Source organism: Trichogramma pretiosum, unplaced genomic scaffold (assembly GCF_000599845.2).
Source record: "Trichogramma pretiosum strain Unisexual culture from Peru unplaced genomic scaffold, Tpre_2.0 scaffold2, whole genome shotgun sequence".
Lineage (NCBI taxonomy): Eukaryota > Metazoa > Arthropoda > Insecta > Hymenoptera > Trichogrammatidae > Trichogramma > Trichogramma pretiosum.
This window is the reverse complement of record NW_019641687.1, coordinates 2,835,975-2,855,463: the sequence shown is the minus strand read 5'-3', so window position 1 is coordinate 2,855,463 and position 19,489 is coordinate 2,835,975. Positions and strand designations below refer to the sequence as shown.

The 19,489-nt window shown below is 41.5% G+C and overlaps 3 protein-coding genes across 3 annotated transcripts in view; all 3 read left to right on the top strand.

Moving 5' to 3' along the window:
- LOC106659150 (platelet binding protein GspB) overlaps positions 1 to 13,108 on the top strand; it is a 30,751-nt gene extending 17,643 nt beyond the window's left edge. Inside the window, exons 3-8 of the mRNA XM_014381537.2 lie at positions 8,028 to 8,090; positions 11,652 to 11,719; positions 11,799 to 11,913; positions 11,983 to 12,303; positions 12,387 to 12,517; positions 12,585 to 13,108. Of these exons, the coding sequence (XP_014237023.1) occupies positions 8,028 to 8,090; positions 11,652 to 11,719; positions 11,799 to 11,913; positions 11,983 to 12,303; positions 12,387 to 12,517; positions 12,585 to 13,095 (1,209 nt within the window). The 3' untranslated portion in view covers positions 13,096 to 13,108. The remainder of the gene's footprint in view (positions 1 to 8,027; positions 8,091 to 11,651; positions 11,720 to 11,798; positions 11,914 to 11,982; positions 12,304 to 12,386; positions 12,518 to 12,584) is intronic.
- LOC106659153 (60 kDa chaperonin 1-like) lies at positions 8,973 to 9,588 on the top strand. The gene is made up of 3 exons (XM_014381539.2): positions 8,973 to 9,073; positions 9,155 to 9,242; positions 9,315 to 9,588. The coding sequence occupies exons 1-3, from the start codon at positions 9,014 to 9,016 to the stop codon at positions 9,482 to 9,484; spliced, it is 318 nt and encodes a 105-aa protein (XP_014237025.1). The 5' UTR covers positions 8,973 to 9,013; the 3' UTR covers positions 9,485 to 9,588.
- Positions 13,109 to 14,930: 1,822 nt separating the features above from the next.
- LOC111694222 (tigger transposable element-derived protein 6-like) lies at positions 14,931 to 17,619 on the top strand. The gene is made up of 2 exons (XM_023461532.1): positions 14,931 to 16,329; positions 17,585 to 17,619. The coding sequence occupies exons 1-2, from the start codon at positions 14,931 to 14,933 to the stop codon at positions 17,617 to 17,619; spliced, it is 1,434 nt and encodes a 477-aa protein (XP_023317300.1).
- The last annotated feature ends 1,870 nt before the right edge of the window (positions 17,620 to 19,489 follow it).

Here is a 19,489-nt window from a genome sequence, read left to right as displayed (position 1 = left end):
CCAACTCGGTGACGATGACGCCGACGCCGGTCACACTCGGTCGTCGTCGTCGTCGTCGTCGCGATGAAGTAAGACAAAAAAATCAACCGAAACAGTGCCGGCGCGAACCGGCTCGTCCGTTTCTACTCAAAACACCCGTTTGTTTAGCTTTCAATGTATTGGGCGTCGAGTCGCAGTTTATTAGCGCGCCGGCCAGCCGACTCGAAGCTGAGCGCGTCTAACGCAATTTTCCGTTGCAAAAGAAAGAATTATTTTGACATTCGCTTTGGTTGGCAGTTTTATTATTACGATATATTATAATGGATTTTTAGCTTTTACGACGAAGCCTCAAAGTCTAATTACGAATAGAAAACAAAAAGTAAACGATTAAAAACTTATATACTATTTTGCATACACATGTAAAATTGAAATAAACTATAATAGCTACATTGTCGAATGCTTAATATAAGCGAAATAATAATTGAATCTCAGTTATATGTATTGTATAATATGAACACATAAAAACAGTCGTTAATGTCTTGGGCCGCTCCGACTCTGGAGTTGGAGATGTGCGTATATTAGAAATATCCCGTGGCGTTGCGAGCGAACGGTGTGTCGGCGTTGGTCCTTAGGTAGAACATGCCGATTCTTTGAGGACTCGCGGCGAAGCCCATGAGCGCCTCCGGGCGCCAGGGACAATTGACCCGCCACATCTCGGGCCGCCACTTGGGGCAGCGGGACGCGGGGAAGCCCAGCGGATTCGTCACCGACTCGGCATAAAAGCGCCAGGCCCGATTGTGGCTGCAGGTTACTGAAAAAGCAAAAAGTCTCTCGCTGAGCTTCTACGCTTATGATATACTGATTTATGCTTGGCGTGTACTCACTGTATCGATTGAGCAGCATATTGATGCCCATGGAAACGATATTCTCTATGTTGCATCCCGGCTGCCTGCGAATACCGCCGTTGGGATAGAAGTCGGCGTGGCCCAGCGGAATGGGGAAGCCGAGCCGTCCGCCGTCCGTGTGTATTATGTCGACGAATTCGGCGTCGGCTCGCGTCAGATGGCCCTCCGGACCGGTGTTCATGTAGAGGGGATAAGCCACGTCCAGACCCGTGATCCTGCCGATCTGGAAGAAATTGCGCATTTTTGAAATTCGCAAAAGCTCTTTTATCAAGAGCTTAGCTAATATGTAAGCTTACCCGCTGCGGAAACAAGGATTTGCCCATGAAGCCGGCGACTTCGGCGCCGAGACTGAAGCCTATCAAGTGCACCCGGCGAAGGCTGAAAGCTCCTTGAGACTCGAGCCACCTGAGCATCTGGGCTATGTGGGAGCCGACGAGGCGGGTGTTTTGCACCGCTTTGACGTACCAAGGCATCGCCGCCAGCTTGCTCCAGTCTACCAAGATGATGTTGTAATCGTTACGGAAGAGGTAAGCTGCGAGAAAAAAGAGAGAGAGAGAAAAAAGTAGTTGCAGCGACAACGTCGCAATTTATGATCCACGATGCCTGCCTGCGCTGCAACGTGCCCGGGCCCGCTGAAATATTAACGAGCGCCAAACACCGCAGTACGCCGCTCTTTTACTGAATTACTTATGCGCAGCTGTATACGCCAAGTTTACGAGGCTGTACTTTTTCGGCGCGCAGAGAATAACGTGTATGCATTTCGGAGCGATAAGAGGCTGCAGGCATCGAGGACCCAAGTCATATCTATTGATAATACGGTGGACCAACCATTGCGTATGCTCCCTCCGCTGGCACCGGGCGATCTCTCGCTGTAGCCGTGCACGTAGATAACCGTTGGATGACTAGCATTGAAGTAACTCCGGCGCAGACTGTACATGTTACCCGGCTGTATTATCTGCGGTATCGTAGGATTTCTCCTGCGGCACAGAGTAAATTGCTTCTTCGTTATACGTGTATACGTACGTGTGCTTGATGACTTTTATTATTATATCGTGGCACTGCACTGCGTCTTTTGTCGCAGAGACAGCATGCCGCTTACCTTGTGTAAAGGTTGTATGTGACATCGCGATCCAGAAGCGTCGGACAACAAAAGAAGCATGATCCCGTTGGGAAGAGAGCGAAATTCACCGGAGCGTCGCCTTCAATTGCCATGCAAGCATAATAATAAGGAGGGATTCGTTAGAAATTTTATGACCCCGCGCCGATCGTAATTACTTGGGAAAACGGAAGTCAATGAATTGCGACAAGTTTCTAGATATGTGCCGGCCAGCAGACGAGCCATTATGCAATTTAGACCGTGCGCTACGCTTTTAACGAGACCACTTGATGCGACGCTCGTCATAACATTGTTCAACGCGCGTACTCCGCTGCTCTAAATTTATGTTTGTAGAATATATACTTGTCCCGAAAACCATCGCGAAAGTTTATACACATAAACTGGCGGCCCTTTGCCGTATAAGGACGTAGCAAATATTATACAACCGACGTTTAATTTGCAACTCCGACACTCGGCGACAAACTTGCCGCCGTATCCGTAAAATTTACCGTAGCGCGACGAATCTCGAGCGTTCAAAAAAAGTCGCGCAATGACATCCAGCGATCGGCGCCTGTTTTTTCTCCCTCATTTTATACAGCTTATAGCGCGCGGAGGACCGTCGCGCATCGATTTCGCTCGAGTTTTTTTCGCCATTATATCGCGCCGAGCCGTGTGCACGGCACAATGAGTATGTATACGTTATACGCTGCACGGGTAAAACACAATAGGACAAGACAAGCGCCGTTCGAGAAAGTATAATATTCTATTTTTAAATGTGACGTGGCGAGAGAGATGTCAAGCTGGCAGCCAGTGTGGTACAGCAGCCATGCTCCATTGGCATCTTTGTCGCCACGATCGAGCTTAGAAAGACTTGGGTTATTAATCCGTCAAACGATACGAGCTATTCTATGTGCAGCAATGACGCCGGCGACGTGTTGCTCGAGTCATAAACATTACTCGAGTTAAAAGCCATATAATTCGCGGGGAAAATTATCCATCCAGAGTTAATATCGTTACATGAGCGGTCCATAATTCTCTCCTGGCACGCGTTTATTTATTAGCCTCGCGCTAAAAGAAGAAACGCCGCACGGTAGCAGCATCAATAAAATAATATAATGCGCCGAGGATCTCATGTTTCATCGAGCGTACAATTCCATCACTTTCGTTCGCGGAAAAAGAAATGCACGTGCGGCAAAAACGGCGGCCGTCTGCTGCCATCGCCACACTAGCTGTGCACCGACGCCGCCGCCGCCACCGTTGCAGCCGTTGTCCGCCGTTGCAGCTGCTGCTCGCAGCTATACTGCCTCGGCTAGTGTATTTCATGCCCTAGATACGGCGCGCCGCCTGCACATGCATTAGAAACACCAACAGAGGAGATTCCGAATTTATCATAAATTATCGTACGTGCAAGGATGTTTAGCCGCGAGGAAAATAAAATCACGACAACGCGAGATCTCGATTATAGGCCACGCGACCGGCTATATATATAAAAGGCGTAGCCAGCGCTCGATACTTTCCAAATTATCCTTATCTACTGGATGCACGCATTTATAGAGTACACATGCAGCAGTAGCGGCTGGCGGGTGCGGTCTTAATTCAAAACGAGAGCAGAGAGCAGGATACGAGCCGAGCACTTGAGTGAAATCAAAGCGCGTAAACTTCGATACGCACTTGCGCGCGCGCATATATTTTTATAATTTCCTATAATGAATCGGTAAGCGCGTGGAAAAGCTAAGCGCGCCGAGTGAAAACGCCGAGATGAAGAGGAAAATGTAGCAGCGAATCGGTAATTAATGGCATTTTAACGCGGTTTCTATCCTACGAGAGAGCGAGAGTCCGAGCCCCAATTAAATTTGATATGATGTATCATTGCCCCGCAAGCGTCAATTTTAAATGTCTCATTTTTCTCGTCGCTCGTCGTCGCTTTTTTGTCATTTTGAGTAAAGAGGCCGACGAGTAACAGTTGCGCGCACACACAAACAAAGTGTTTCTAGAAAATTAGCGGTTTGTCGTGGCGATTGTGCACACGATCGCGTATACGGTAAAACATAATATACTTCGGACAGGAGGAGAAAAATGAGTTGGAAATTAGGAAAGGAGCAAACGCAAACGGAATAAAGCAGATGAAGGAAAAAAGAGAGAAATTAAAAACGTTACCTTTGTAAAAAACGAAAAGCCGACAGAGTAGCGGCGCTATAAAACCGGGCAGCATCGTGCCATAATGCCTCGTTGCCCCGTTTTGAAGAAATAAAACGACGAGAGCCCTTTAAGGCGGCCAACAGCAGCAGCAGCAGTATTGCGAGCACGTGTACGGCAGAAACAATTACGACGCACATCACATTGTAATATTCATGCTCGAGGACTCGAGTAATATAGGATATGTATATAAGGTCTGGCTGTCTGCTCGGGACACCGCACGATAATCTTTCTCCACCGTCCTCTTCCTTCGGCGCTATATAACTTTATAAAACGGACTGACCAAGCAATCCTTGCTGGTAGCGGCTACCTATCCTACCCGACGCTCTACACGCTCTCTCTCGCTCGCTCTCTTTCTCTCTCTCGCTCGCTCACTCACTCACTCACTCTCGCCGTGCACTCCTACTCCAGAGGCGACAAAAAGAGGGATGATCGGCAAGGTGAGACGAAAAAAAAAGCGAGAGTCGAGAGTAGTACTGCAGTGACGCGACGCTTTTGTGGATGAAATGGAAAGCGTAAAGATCGACGCGAATAGGCCCAATCCAGAGCCGATCGACTGGAAAATCCAACGCGAGGACCACAAATGAGCTCGTCATAACGAGTACACAGAGCCATGCCACATTTGGAGATATTCTCGAATGCGCCAGCGGAGGAGAATATTTCGCCAGGAAAATCTGCAAGTGTCACGCGTACGACGCGGCGTGTGCCCAATTTTGCAAATGTAATAATTTATATACACACATGTTTCTATAGCTCAGCGAGGCGCACAGCCCGGTGAAATTATATACCTTATATATACGCACGCTTGATCGGTGCGCGCGCGCGCGTCTGCATATAAAATTCAATGATATATAAATAAAGTAGCCAGACACGCGTGCGACGGTGTAGCGGTGAAATCGCCGCGCCGAGGAGAGAAATTGGCAAGATGATAAGAGATCGATAAAGTATCGTGGCAGCGGGATATTGTATAGACTCCGCGAGGCGAAGCTGCTAAAGAGATGCATTTATAGCGTAATTTTTCCGAGGATTCGTCCGTACGTACCATCATCAGCGCCACAAACACACACATGCAGTGCAATTGCGTAAACGCGTCGTAAAAGAAATATCGAGTCGTGAAAGTCGAGAGACTCTCGATGCAAATTAATATGAAGCGAGGGGGACCCCGTTAAGGTAGTTAGGCCGAGCAAATTCGTGCGGTTTCGTTGTCATTTTAGCTGGCTATTACATTACAACAATTACATCTTGAGCGCGCGAGACAGTCAGAGAAAGGCAATCGAGCGTATGCTAAAATTGAATTTCGCAACGGGTACGACGTGTATATTAATGTATATGATAGCTCCTGCGCGCACCTGCCGACTCGTACGTGTGTGTGTGTGTGTGTAGTACTACTTGTACATATACTCTTGATGTTTGCGCGGCAATCCGAGCGCAACAGAGTGCAGCGAGTATACGGCCCGAAATCTAGATCACGCGCAGCAGTGCTACATGTATCCCATTATAATACGCACAAATGATCGGGCTGCAGCGGAGAAAACGGCGCAAAAGGCGCGACTACTATACGCTACGCTCCGACTTCAGCTCTATATAGTTACCTTACATGCAGCGCACACGCGAGTCTCGTACACTCGAGCTACGCAACAGCAACGCGCTGATTTAATTCGAGGCCTTGACTCGCGCTACGTAGCGTACTGTATGCGTGGCGCATTAAATGCCCTTCGCCTTGACAGCGACGACGCGACAACACCACGTGCAATTGGCCGCACTTTCTCCGCACGCGGACAGCAGCAGCAGAGATGCACTTGCATCAAACGCAATTTTTTTTTCTTCTCCCATTTCTTACGCGTAGCGATATATTGCGCTGACCTATAAAGGTACATGGATCGAGCTACTATGTAGGTGAACAAGTGCGTATCGCATGTATAGGAATGCGTGTATACGCGTGTGAGATAGAGAGAGAGGCAGGGAGGAAAAAGCCGTAAGACTTGTATTTAAACCTGGCACGTGTGCGCAGGAAAGGATTAATCCGCGTGATCAACGACTTTGCCGAGCTCGTCGTTTTTCCGATAAGAAAATATGAGCGATTCTTAATGGATTTCGAGCGGCTCGGAGCTGCTGCTGCTGCTGCTTCTTTAGCGAGCAAGCGAATTCCCGAACGAAAACACGCTGCAGCGAGCTCGCAGTCCGATTTTCCCATTGAGAAAGTTTGCCTCGCGCTTGCATATATATTGCGCGCGCGCTGGCAAGGAAAAAAAATTATTATTTTAACGAGACACTCATTGTTTCCAAACGCCTATAAAAAACTCATCATCGATTCGAAATTGCCATAACTACTGTAGAAATGCTCTCGTTACTCAATACTCTGAATGACCCTCGATGAAAACTGCAAAACGAGTTAACTCTTCTCTCCGGCGTGCATCTACAATGTCTGCGTCTGTGTCTGTGTACGTAAACGAATTTCGTCATTAAAAGAAAAAGAAAAACGCGAAATTCGTCCAGCTTCGTGTCGTAAAGCAAAAAAAAAAACAACATATCGTTATGCGTACACGCGAGCGCTAATTAGATTGCGCAAAGGAAAAAATTTCCTGGGAATATGCTCGTTAAACTCTCGTAAATATACAATCAAAGATGTTTGCCTATGGACAAAAAACTTCAGAAGCTCGGCAAACGACGAAGTTTGCCTGTATCGTAACTCTTTTTTTCATTCAATTAAAGTAATAGCTCCATTTCTTCGTGCGTCAATATAAACAGGAAAAAGGATCGCAGAGGCGGCGGCGTGTATTCATCTCCTTTTCCTCGCCGATAAATCGAGTCGGGTCCTGCGAAGACACATCGATCCACCGAGCGAGCATAGGTGCTGCGCACACACATACACACACGTCGATTGAGATTTCAAAGCGATTTTATTTTTACTCGCCTGCAGCTATTAATAAAGCTCGTCGGTTGTTAATATCGAGATGCTCGTTCTTTTTATAGGTCGGCTAAGCGTTTTTACCCTTTTTTTCTCTCTCGTCTATCTCTGCGCTTTTGACAAGTGCAAATTTGAATCGTCATATATATCCGAAAAGAAGAGAGATGCGCTATATAGTAGCGAACGTGTAGAAAGTCGTTTACGGAATAAATGTAACAATGAAAGCCGCCGCTGCTGCAGCAGATCTCGGCTTCATCTCCATATAATAGTAATCTCTGGCGCGTTTCACCTAGCACGCGTGCATATACAACAACTATATACAAATAAATGCGCGCGTGCATATAGGGAACAAGTCAGACTTGGCACTTTGTTCAATGTATATTATTCATGCAAATAATCCGGGGCTCTGGCAGCCTCGCAACGCAACGCATCATTACCATTCATTAAAGCTTCAACAATGTAAAAGAGTGTCACGCGCGCCTCGCGTGTATTATAATATTTTTGACTCGTTGTTAGCGCGTGTGTATATATGTATTATAACCTCGGGGTGTAGCTCGCGTATTATACGCGATTGTTACGTCACGAAAATCGAGTTTATCCAGTGGTGCACTTTGAAGCACTCGATGCTCTGTGTGTCGGTGGGGCGTATTTTGCGCATAAAACCGATGCCCGTCGCCGCTAACACACTCGCACCCCCACACAGACTCCGAGCGAGCGAGAGAGAGAGAGAGCCTAATATCCCAACTGCCACCCTGACCTACATACACCACCCCTCTGTGCAGCAGCAGCAGCACAGAATCAAACGCGACCCTTCCACGCTTTCTCTCGCACGACAAAACGGTCCAGCATTATGTGATATATATGTCGCCGTGTGTACGCAACTCGACGCCGCCTGCGCACTGCTGAATAATAATCATTTGTGTCTGCTTTTTTTTTGTTTCAGGATAAACTGCTGTCAAAGCTGGAAGAAAACGAGCCGGAAATGGCCTCGTCGCAAGAAGATGAGGTATAGTATATTTGACACGAATTTTTATACATCATTATCCTTGACGTTCAAAATTAATCGTGTGCTCGATGGTGCAAATGAGACGCGAAATTTGCGTACAACCAGCTGAGCTTCACCAGCTCTCTTACCTGTATAGCAAACTATTCACAAGAAGAAGAAGAGAACTCAGGCGACTTAACGAAGTTATATCCGGCGTCCCAGCTCCGACGATGATACTGACAAGGCCTAATTTTGCGAGCTCTGATGTGCTTAACAAATTCGAATTACCCTGTAGCCCTCCCCCGAAAGTGAGCTTGCAGCCGACGTTGCTCCCGGATCCGCAAACGTTATTACGCGATATCGCGTTTCAAAAGCGACGGACACGTTGGCAAAATTGCGACAAAAATGCCACTTTTGTTGCTCACCTGACAAAACTTAATGGCTGTTGATCAGGTGTTTCCTGGATTGCATAAGCTTCATAATTCATCAATTACGAATCTCAACCTTTTCCTTTCTAGACATTCTCTTTTTTGATTCTTTTTTTCGCACTTTCACTCGAGATCGTTAGCCATAAGTCATGAAAAAAATGCCTAAAGAACACCGGTGTTTGTGCAATAAAGAAAAAGAAAAAAAACGATCGACACATTCTGCGACAGGTTTGACGAAACAATCGATTATTCGCACGCGCGCTCGTCTAATTATTTTTATTATCCTTGATTTCGGACTCGTGCGATTGTAATCGCACAAGAGTAAATCATAACGGAAGAGCTCATCGCTATTGTTTTTTTTTCTCATTTTTTTTTTCTAGCGAATTAGAATTATTATGCGGACTAATTTTTATACGGATCAAATTACAATTGCGCAGAGAGGGGGCTCGAATTTTTTCTACTATAAATACTGAATTGAGATGCAAAAAAACATAATACGGTTCATCGATCGTGAACATGAAGCTGTACTTCGTTACGCTCGTTTTCGCTGTTTTTGCAGCTGTTCTGTACGGTGTGGTAAGTACATTTTCCTTTGGCGATGAAATATAACACGAGTCATAGTGATTGTATTGACATTCATACATTTTTTTCATTTAGAACGGACACCGCGAAGGCGGACCACCGGGCCCTCCGGGTATGGGTGTACCACAAATGCCAGTTCCCGGTGCAAGCCTCGTTCGTCAAGGTGAGTTAGAAGATACATTTTTGAACGATAATGTATGAATTTTTGTTCTCTAAAATTTGCTTTCCATCTCAGCGAGAGAGGCTCCTCCAATGGGCGGTGAAGGTGGTGGCCACGCCGGAGCAGGTGGAAACGCAGGTTTCGGAATGTCCGGAAACTTCGGCCTGGGAGGCAATGGTGGCGGAGGCATGCATGGGGGCATGCCAGGAATGCCAGGAATGCCAGGAATACCCGGCATGGGATAAACAGTTAATGAGAATTAATAATAAGTGAACAAATTGTATGCATAAAAGTACACTGCACAATTTTCAACACCCAATAAATATTCCATAAAAAGTGCATCGATAAATCTTGAATTTTATTTCGCCATCACTTTCTCCTTTGAATTTGTATGCAATCGCACTTCATAAATATTGTATATTCCTGTATGTGTGCACAGGTCAGTAGATCTAAAATAAACGACGCATCATAGGTGACACATTAAAAAGACTTCTTAAATTTACGATCTCTCATCGAAGACGACTTTTTCTTCAGCCTCGTCGTATAATCAGATGAATTCCAGAGGTCTAATAACGCAAATGGAATTTTCTCGTGACGTAAATTTTTCAGCAACTTAGATGAATACGGGGGCTCTTTTCGAAAACTATTCGATACCAAATCGCCTATTAAACTAGCTATTCAGGGCGTAATTGCCAAGCAAATTGGAAAGACGTTCTTGAAGCAAGGCAGTGAAAAAATGGGAAACGGATCAATATCCGGAGCGATCTATCACACATGCTATCGTTCGAGTCTGTGCTATTTTCGATGATCGAAAAATCATCTCTATTCGGATGGTATTCTATTCGCTCAGGTACAAGCTTACGTGTCTGCTACTTTAGCGCGTTGCAGAGCCAAGCAATGTTTGCATTGGTGAACTACTTGCAAGAATTATAAAGGTATAACGAGTTGAAACGAAAAAAAAATAATCAAAAAATAAACAAATACCGTGGCAGATGTTAAGCTTCAATCGTAAGAACAATGAAAAATAAAGAGAAAAAAAATATTTTTCAACTGCACCGAGATTGAATGTGCGATTGCGTAACGAGACTGCGTGCGAGTGTGCGGTGTGTGAGTGTATTCGCGATTCATTGTTGTATCTCCTTTTTTTGCGCTCGCGATGCGCATTATTAAAAGGACCCGTGGTGCCGTTTTCTATGCCAGTTCATCAAGATCTTCAGTGTAACAAACATCGCCACCGTCATGAGATACGCTATTCTACTCGGATTCTTGTTGGTGTTGGGCTTGCTAGTAAGTTTTCATTTGACTATTGTTACGATTTCGAAAAATCAGAAATGAATTTCGATGTAAAAACTATCGTATTTAGGCCTTGGGACAAGAGCAGCAAGAAGCAACTGGAGGTAATCAAGAGTCCACCAATGAAGCCCAGAGTCAGAACAACGGCGAAGAAGAGGGAGCATTGCCGCCACATCCGCCTCATCACGGTATGATGCCGCCTCCTCCACCTGGTGGTAGATGGCCGGGACCTCCGCCACCCGGACCACCTGGAGGCGATGCCTGGTACCATCCCAAGGGCCACAGACATCATGGACCGCCGATGGAGATGACCGAGGCCTCAGTCCAGGAGGAAGCCGGACAGACGGGTAAGTGTTTCCTTGTCAAATATCGACGCAATGCTACAAAATTTATGATGAACATATTTTTCTGCAGCAACCGAAGGTGCCAATAATAATAGAAAGAGATCAGTCGAGTCGTCCAGCGAGTCCGAATCGTCGGAAGAAATAGTAATTGAAGAATCCAGCGAATCCGAAGAAAACTGAAGAGTCTTTTGTTGTAAACTTTTAATTAAAACAATAATAAAAATGTAATAAAGATCTACTATAAGAAAGAATACAAGGAACAATGTCATTTCAACCATGAATACGCAAACACATGCCCGTATAAATTTTGTTCTAATTTGTTTATCTTTTAATAAGACGCTGGAAGTCGACCAACTAAGTCGAACTGATAAAAGGGACAGAAGTGTGGGCCGAATATAAACTTTAATTAGTAAAACATGATGGAAATTAGCAAAAATCGCGAAAAATTAGTACAGACCCGTTACGTTGGAGCTCATGATTGTCGCAGTCACGTGACTACTTCAGGATTTCTTACAAATGTAGCATCGATATGCACACAAATAATAATAACTGCGAGGATGTGTTACAAGTGTAAAAAATACGGAGATTAGAATCGCATTATTCAACAGATAATAAGCCTGAATCATCTGCTCGGGCAATTATATCCGACGTGTTTTTTTCTCTTCTTCGTTTGCTCACGTGAATGGCTGGAATGAAATCCAGCACACGATTAATTTGAAATATTTGACACGGAAAGATGTGCTTTTACAGAGACTAATCGAGCTTTCTTTTGCAGTGCGTTATATGCGTGAACGCCCGAGCTACCATGCAGACAGCGCCGTGCGGTCATCGAGTCGTTTGCAGGTACGAAACGCAATTACGCTCGCGCAGCTTCCGTCTGTCGTTGCAGGAGCGGAGATTCACGAATTAATGTCCTTTTCAGGCGCTGCTTCGTCAAGACGATCCAAATGGCGGTGTCGCAAAGGCTTCTGCCCCTGCGCTGCGTCATATGCCGAGCGAAAATTTTAAGACTCAAGCAGACCCTCATTCCTCGAGACGTAAGTATAGCGTCAACGAGCAAATTGTCAAAGACGGAATTCGGCCTCATGGCTTTTTTCCCTCCGCAGTACTCGATGTCGGGCAAGTCTTGGGTGCTACCTCAGAGCGCGTCCGAGTACAACATGAGCGCGGGGGTGCCGTCGGGCGTGGCGGGCCCGGGTGGCCGCTGGTCGTCCGGCAACGTGCCTGCCTCGGCCTCGCTCTACTCGATGGCCAGCGGCTCCTCATCCATATCCGGTGTGTCTTCCGTATCGTCGGCTACCTGCTCCTCGGCCAGCAGCACGGCTAGCTCGGCGAGCTTCGGCAAGTCGAGGCTGCGCCATCCGGCCTACTCGTCCTTCCGCAAGAATCAGGTTCATTCGGCCCAGTCGATCAAGATGCGAATTCAGGTATATCGACTCGATTTTCTAACTTTGCGAGCTGAGATGCCGCGACTGAGAAATGTATCGTTACGAGCTCGTTTCATTTACAGGAGTATCAAGACTTGGTGCAAGCGGCCCCCGTTGGCGACGAGCACGACGCTTCCCGGGAAAATCGAAGACTGCCTCCGATCAAAGAGTTCCAAAGAGACTTTCGAGCTGGCAAAGCCTCCACGAGACTAAGGTTAGTCGAATATTTATTCTTTCTTCTCTCATTGGGAAAATTTCATGTATTGATTGCTCTTTCGTAGATGCGCTCAAAAAATCGTTACCCAGCTCGAATCGCAAGCGTCGCCGCCTCGGATAAAAATAACACCCGCTCCCGCGAATTCGAAAACGAGCCCGCCGACGTCCTCGAGTAGCGCGTCCAAGCCGTCGTCGGCGAAATCGACGGTGTCGTCATCGGCGTCGACCTCCTCGTCGTTGTCAACGGCGAGCGAAGCCAAGAGCACGGCTAGCTCGAGCGCGGCTTCCTCGAAACGGCCTACGAACAGCGGCACGACTCCGAAGAAATTGACGGTGGCGCAGCAAGTGCAGTTGACGAAGAAGGAAAAGGAACGAGAGAAGGAGCGAGCCAAAGCGGAGAAAGCGAGACAGAAGGAGGCAGAGAAGAATCGACTGAAGGAGGCCGAGAGGGCCGAAAAGGCGGAAAAAGCCCGACAGAAGGAAGCGAAAAAACTCGCCAAGGAGGAGAAGAAGCGGGCCAAGAAGGAGGCGAAAATTCGGAGAAAGGAAGCCGAGGAACACCTGCTTGGAAAGTAGAATTACGTCATATCAGAGCTCGTGCGAGCCCGGCCGACTCTGCCATCAACAATCCTATCGTTTGAGATTTCTTCCTAAAGCGCGCCAAATTCAACGGTGCAGTCGGTTTTCCTTTTCTCATACGTAGAATACGCTCTGCTCTTTGACAGCAAAATCTATGACTTATCATTTTTGTAAGAATGTAGATATTTTGTAAATATATAACGACAAAGTAGCAACTACTACTAGAACTATGATAAATCAACGTAATTTTTAAGTCTTGCGGCCTCGTATTCTTTCTCGACAAAACAAGATAGTTACATAACAAAACAAACGAGCCTAAATTATGAGAAATTGAGTACATCTACGTGGAAGAATGCGACTTCGCTTTGAGATTTGCTATTGGCAAATTTTACGGAACTAAATACGTGATATTAATTAGCTTAGAAGTGGCGAATACAAACGTAAACTCTGCGTAACGAGTTTAAAAATGTAGATACAAAAATCCATAACACACATTTACATTTACATATAATAGTACGTGGTGTGAGATATTTTACATCTCTATGATAATTGCAAGAAGTAGGTGAATAAAAAATAGCACAAGTTACAAGAGCTTGTCATCGAGCCTAAAAAGAGTAACGAACACAAGACTTTAAGTAAAAGAATCTCATATTGAAAGCGTAACATTCTCACCAGACCGCCCTTTCGTCTGAATCAAAAGCAATTGTTAAGCTGCCAAAGCGAATAATTACACCAATAGCGTATACCAGTTGTCATAAAACTATCGATTTTTTTATTGATACGATCTGAAAATGAGATATTCAGTTGATTGCTGAAACGCTTGTCTGAAATTTTAAATAGTAGCTGCTAAGGTTGGCAAAGCACATATCATGCTCTTGGCTCGAAGTTGTGTTATTAAAAAAATAAACGACGTTTAATTATTAATTACATTTAAACAATTTTTAAGAAAAAATAGATTATTGGCTTGCGTTAAAATTGCAATCACCTTGAAAAATTGACATTTAGCCGTGCCAATCTGTATAAATAAAATAGCAAAGAATCAAAATGTCATCTAATTTTCATCGATCGACTGCATATCGCGCATTTAGCAAGTGGTAAAAATTGAATAAGCTCAAAACATTGATTTCCTCGTGATCATGGCACAAGTGATAATCACCCGCGCTGGTCTGAAAAAACGATACGCACATTCTGTATTAGTACATTAAGTGACATCTGAAATGCTACAACTTTGAACTATGGTATCGTCTTTAAAAACAATTTTCGTTTCATATCTCATTGATGACCAGTGACGTCCTAATGCCAATGTAAAGTGCTATCACAAAAAATAATGCAATTTACCAAATGTGGAGTTTGCTGTGTAAGTTGTACCTACATCGTAATAAGAAAAAAACTCGTGTGCAAAGGTGTACTCTATTACCTATTAATATAATGTAAACACAACGTAGCGAATGAAGATAGATAACCAATTTAAAAAATGCAAACTAAAAAAAAATAATTAAAATCTGATGCCCATAACGTGTCACGTAGTCGCATTGCATACATACGCGTAACAATAATAATACAGTGGTCGCCGCTTAAGAGAATTGCGCTTAATAGAATACGCCGGTTAAATGAATCAAAAATCCTAACAATGATTTTCCCGTATCCTTATACATGTAAAATTCACCGCTTAAGTGAATAAACTTTTCGCTTAATAGAATCAAATTTAGTTTGAAGACGATGTTTACATTCAATGTTGTTGTCGATTAAATACAAGTTTCATTGTCAGTACTTTCTCATAGCACCGTCGGTATTACATGCTCATAATAATTAATTGTGTTAGTGATACAAGTATGAAAAAATCATCAGCTATAGTTCATAGAAAAGGCTTAAGTGTCCTTGAAAAAAAGGAGCTACTAAAAAAATATGATTTGTTGCCAAATTTATCACAAAGTGATGCAGCGCTGTTATTAAACATATCACAAGCTACTCTTAGTAGATTATTATTAAATCGTTACGAGATAGAAAGTACCTCTTGCTCTCACGAAAATCTCAGCCGCAAGAGAAAACGATGCGGCAAAGACGAAGACGTAGAAAAAACGTTGAAGAAATGGTTTGTGGAAGTGAGAGAAAAAGGCGCTCCAATTAATGGCCCGTTACTTAAAGCAAAAGCTGAAGATTTGTCAAAGAAATTAGGCAAAGAAAATTTCAAGGCCACTGACGGTTGGCTCTCACGTTGGAGAGGCCGAGAAAATATTGTGTATCGCAAGCCACATGGTGAACAAGCCGAAGCTGATTTTACAAGTGCAAATGAGTGGTTTATACAAGAATGGCCAGAAATATCTAAAAATTATTCGCCAAGCGATATATTTAATGCTGACGAAACGGGTTTATACTACCGAGCATTACCAGAGCATACATATGCTCTAAAATCAGAAAATACGAAAGGCTTCAAAACAAGTAAGGAGCGTATAACGTTGTTATGCTGTGCCAGTATGGCAGGTGAAAAAAAAGACCTGTTTGTTATTGGAAAATTTAAGAATCCACAATGCTTCAAAGATGTGACTCAATTGCCTATTGCTTACACGGCCAACAGAAACGCGTGGATGACAAGAGACATTTTTTCTGATTGGCTACGAAATTGGGATAGACAATTAAAACGCAAAATTTTATTAACCATTGATAATTGCGGTGCACATTCAAACTTAGAGCCTATGAAAAATATTACAGTGGTTTATTTACCTGCCAACACGACGTCTCTGATACAGCCTTGCGATCAAGGTATAATTCGTACATTAAAAGCGTACTATCGAAGAACAATGAGGGAACGGATTATACAAATATTAGATAATCAACAAAATGTCAAAGCCAATGACATTGCCAAGAAGACCTCTCTGCTTGATGCGCTACATCAGATCAAAGAAGCTTGGTCTTATGTATCTAGCGAAACGATAAAAAATTGTTTTAGAAAGGCTGGGTTTGTTAACGGAACTAATGAAATATGTAATATTTCGAGCAACGTTAGCTTGAACGAAATTTATCCGGAAGATATGACACATGAGGTTTTTGACGAGTGGATAGATATTGACGAATGTCTAGAAACCTCTGGAAAGCCAACAGATGATGACATATGCCAAAAATTGGACACAGATGAATCAGAAATTGAAGAGGAAGATGATAGTATAGAACCCGCACCTAATAATCTAGAAATGTTTAACGCATTACAAGTCTTGAGACGAGGAGTTCAACATCGTTCGAAATCCTTTGAAGAGTACTACAAATTTGAAAAATTTATTTTCAAAATAATTGACCAAAAGAAAAAACAAACCAAGATAAATGACTATTTTACTAAATTATAATGGTGTCACATATGATTTGAATAAATATTTAATAATAAATAATTTATTATATAAATTATATATATATATATATTCATTTATAATAATAAATTATTTATTATAATAATGCATAATTTCTCGGATTCAAAGTTATTTATAAGTTATTGCAATCCCTATCGGATAGTAGAATCATCCGCTTAATAGAATGAAAATTTTTGTCACACAGTGATTCTCTTAAGCGGCGACCACTGTATAATGATGCATAAATGTTGCTCATCAATATGTATAATATAGCGATGTCATACTAGTAGTAATTTATATTGTTATATAGTACTAGTACTACCATTATGATTATTATATTTACTCAGTTTCCCCGTGTTAGAATACATTGTTTTATAATTATTATTATTATTACAGTTTAATTTCTAATTTTTATATAAGTCATGTAAAATTGACCATGAAAATCAAAAAATTAAGCTTATTGGCCTCACATGTTACGATGAAGTACATATTAATGATTCGATGCTGAATATTCAAAGTTATCATTAACATTATCTCGGATTATTTTATTCAACTGTATGAATCGATTAAAAGTGACAAAAAATAATAAAACTATAGTAAGAAAAAAAAATTAAATAATAAACTTATAACGAGTCAAAACGTTAAAAATGATTCACTAAATATTAATAAAAGAAAAAAAGTAGACTTATAATGAAATTACGAGGAAAAAAAACTAAATATTGTGCCAATTAATAGGTAGTATCAGAATAATTGACAAAAAACCTTTTTTATTGTATTCTTATGACGGCAGAGGAGCGAAAGATAATAATAAATGAAGTACACATTTCTCAAAATTCTGAAAATGAGTGATATGAAGAGAAAACGATTTCACAATATCCATTGAAAAATTATTGCAATGATATTCGCCGAAATGTCCTATCAATTTTAATAATTTTAAAACTTTAATTAGGCTATAACGGAAAATTTGAAATCCTATGATAAACATTATTTTTAGCTGAACATAATATAAATCCTAAAATACACAGTGAATTTCATACGATTGCGTATACAAAATAAACTCTTCATGAGGCGATTTGAAAAACGGAAAATAAGCATATATGATTGATTTTGTGATGTGAAAGAGTTGACATTATTATGCTCAATTACAGAAGGAACTGAAGTCTCCAAGTTGCTATTAAGTTAAGAAAGTAATTGCAAGCAGAAAGTCTATGATTTCTAGCAATGATTTTCATTTGGAGCATTATAAAATTGTGTATATGCAATCAATTCATAATTTATGATCTATAAAATGAGAAAAATGTTAAACGATTATTAAAGATATGTATCATAATGTAAAAGACGTTTTTAATCTGCAAAACCATTGACAGTTGTGCTAATATATTATAAATGAGAAAGAATCAAATAAAACGTTACGCATGAATGTTAACTAATAATGATTACTTATTGATTTCACTTGAATAAAAATTGTTGTTATAATTTTTAATTTATTTATGTTGATTACCCCAATATTAATAAAGTTCTCTTTTAGTATCAAAAGAAAATCACCGAAGTTATAAACGTAAACACGTAAAAGATTTATAAATTATTTCAATAAATTTTTAACGATATAATTTCAATTGAAAGTGTATCAAAATTATACACTCGGTGTAAATTATTCAGTACATGATAATCAATTAAGGAGGCTCTACACATAATACAAAAGATCATCCAACAAGATAAAACCTACATCAATCGATTTGTTAGATCTTCAAAATGAGATTCCAAAAAAAAACATGTGATTGACGATCAAACTTTTGAGATAAACAAGTTTGAAAATGGCGATTTCAACACGGGCTCTTATGGGACGCGGTCTTTTAGTGTTTATAACTAATTTAAAAGATCAACCATCTTAATAAAAAATATATTTTCTGAAAGAGAAAGTTCCAAGCTTTCGATTGGTATGTTAAAAATTACCCCTTATCGAACTAACTAATGAGTAATTAAACAAAATGTGCGTAAAATCATTGATTTCGAATAGTGCGAGCGGTTGTCTGCCTAATGCGAGAAAAAGACAGACAGGCACCTCGCTGTACTATTGTTATGATACTGTGTAGAGCCTCCTTAAATGAGTATCTATAAAGTTTTATAGAATATGGATAAAAATCCGAAATATTCTACAGCAAAAGAATAAAGTAGGTTTCAATAAAATTTAACTTTGATTTAACTTCTTTGAAAAATAAACTCTAAATTTTCATCAAATTTCATTTCTTTTTTTGTATAAGTCATCGCCAAATTCCAAATAACTACATTATATGCATATCGACGACAAAGGACTAACGAAGATAAATAAGGATAATCTTCTTTGCGAGGAAGCTATAATGAAATTGCAACCCTTTGTGGGAAGTACAGCCCAAGTGACCTATACTAATAATCATTGACAATTTATTCGCCTATGTTGCCATTTGGCTTTTTTGAATTTTTTTTTTAACTTGAAAAACAAGACATTCGGTAAACTTTATAATATCTTGAATTTTTGAACAATTTTAGGTATTGGTTCACATTTAAAATGGAAATCTACTGTCATTAAAAAATGAATTTATATTTCAATACAAAAGGTCACGATCAAATTATTCAATGTTATGGATTACTTATAAGCATATGTATACCGTATTGTTACTTATTAAACTGGTCAAGATACAATATACGACACTCAATATTCGCTATGAGAACTAATAACATCGTGATATACTTACTGTGATACGAATAATTATTAACATTCAATTTTCGTTATGGCCCCGTACGTAAGAAAATTTCAACGAGCAAAACCAGTGGGTAAGATAGGAGATGTGCTCATTAAAATCGATCAAATAATGCAGTTGCTTCCTAAGTCAAACCAATTCTGGAATTCGCTCTCTCAAAAAAATATGGATTCGTTCATTAGATTAGGGACTCAACACCGTTCGAAAAAAAATGAAACTCGCTCATTAAAACGAAAAGTCAAAGGTTAAATAAATAAGTAAATTTACTTGTAGAAAAATGAATAAATTAACAGTTTCAATTTTTAATTTGTTCAT

Bases quoted from the DNA above. Each gene is read 5' to 3' on its own strand.
- LOC111694222 (XM_023461532.1), top strand. From the start codon at position 14,931: ATGAAAAAATCATCAGCTATAGTTCATAGAAAAGGCTTAAGTGTCCTT. The intron at 16,330-17,584 runs GTTCGAAATCCT...GCTCAATTACAG, and splicing joins GAGACGAGGAGTTCAACATC to AAGGAACTGAAGTCTCCAAG.
- LOC106659153 (XM_014381539.2), top strand. From the start codon at position 9,014: ATGAAGCTGTACTTCGTTACGCTCGTTTTCGCTGTTTTTGCAGCTGTT. The intron at 9,074-9,154 runs GTAAGTACATTT...TTTTTCATTTAG, and splicing joins CAGCTGTTCTGTACGGTGTG to AACGGACACCGCGAAGGCGG. The intron at 9,243-9,314 runs GTGAGTTAGAAG...TTTCCATCTCAG, and splicing joins TGCAAGCCTCGTTCGTCAAG to CGAGAGAGGCTCCTCCAATG.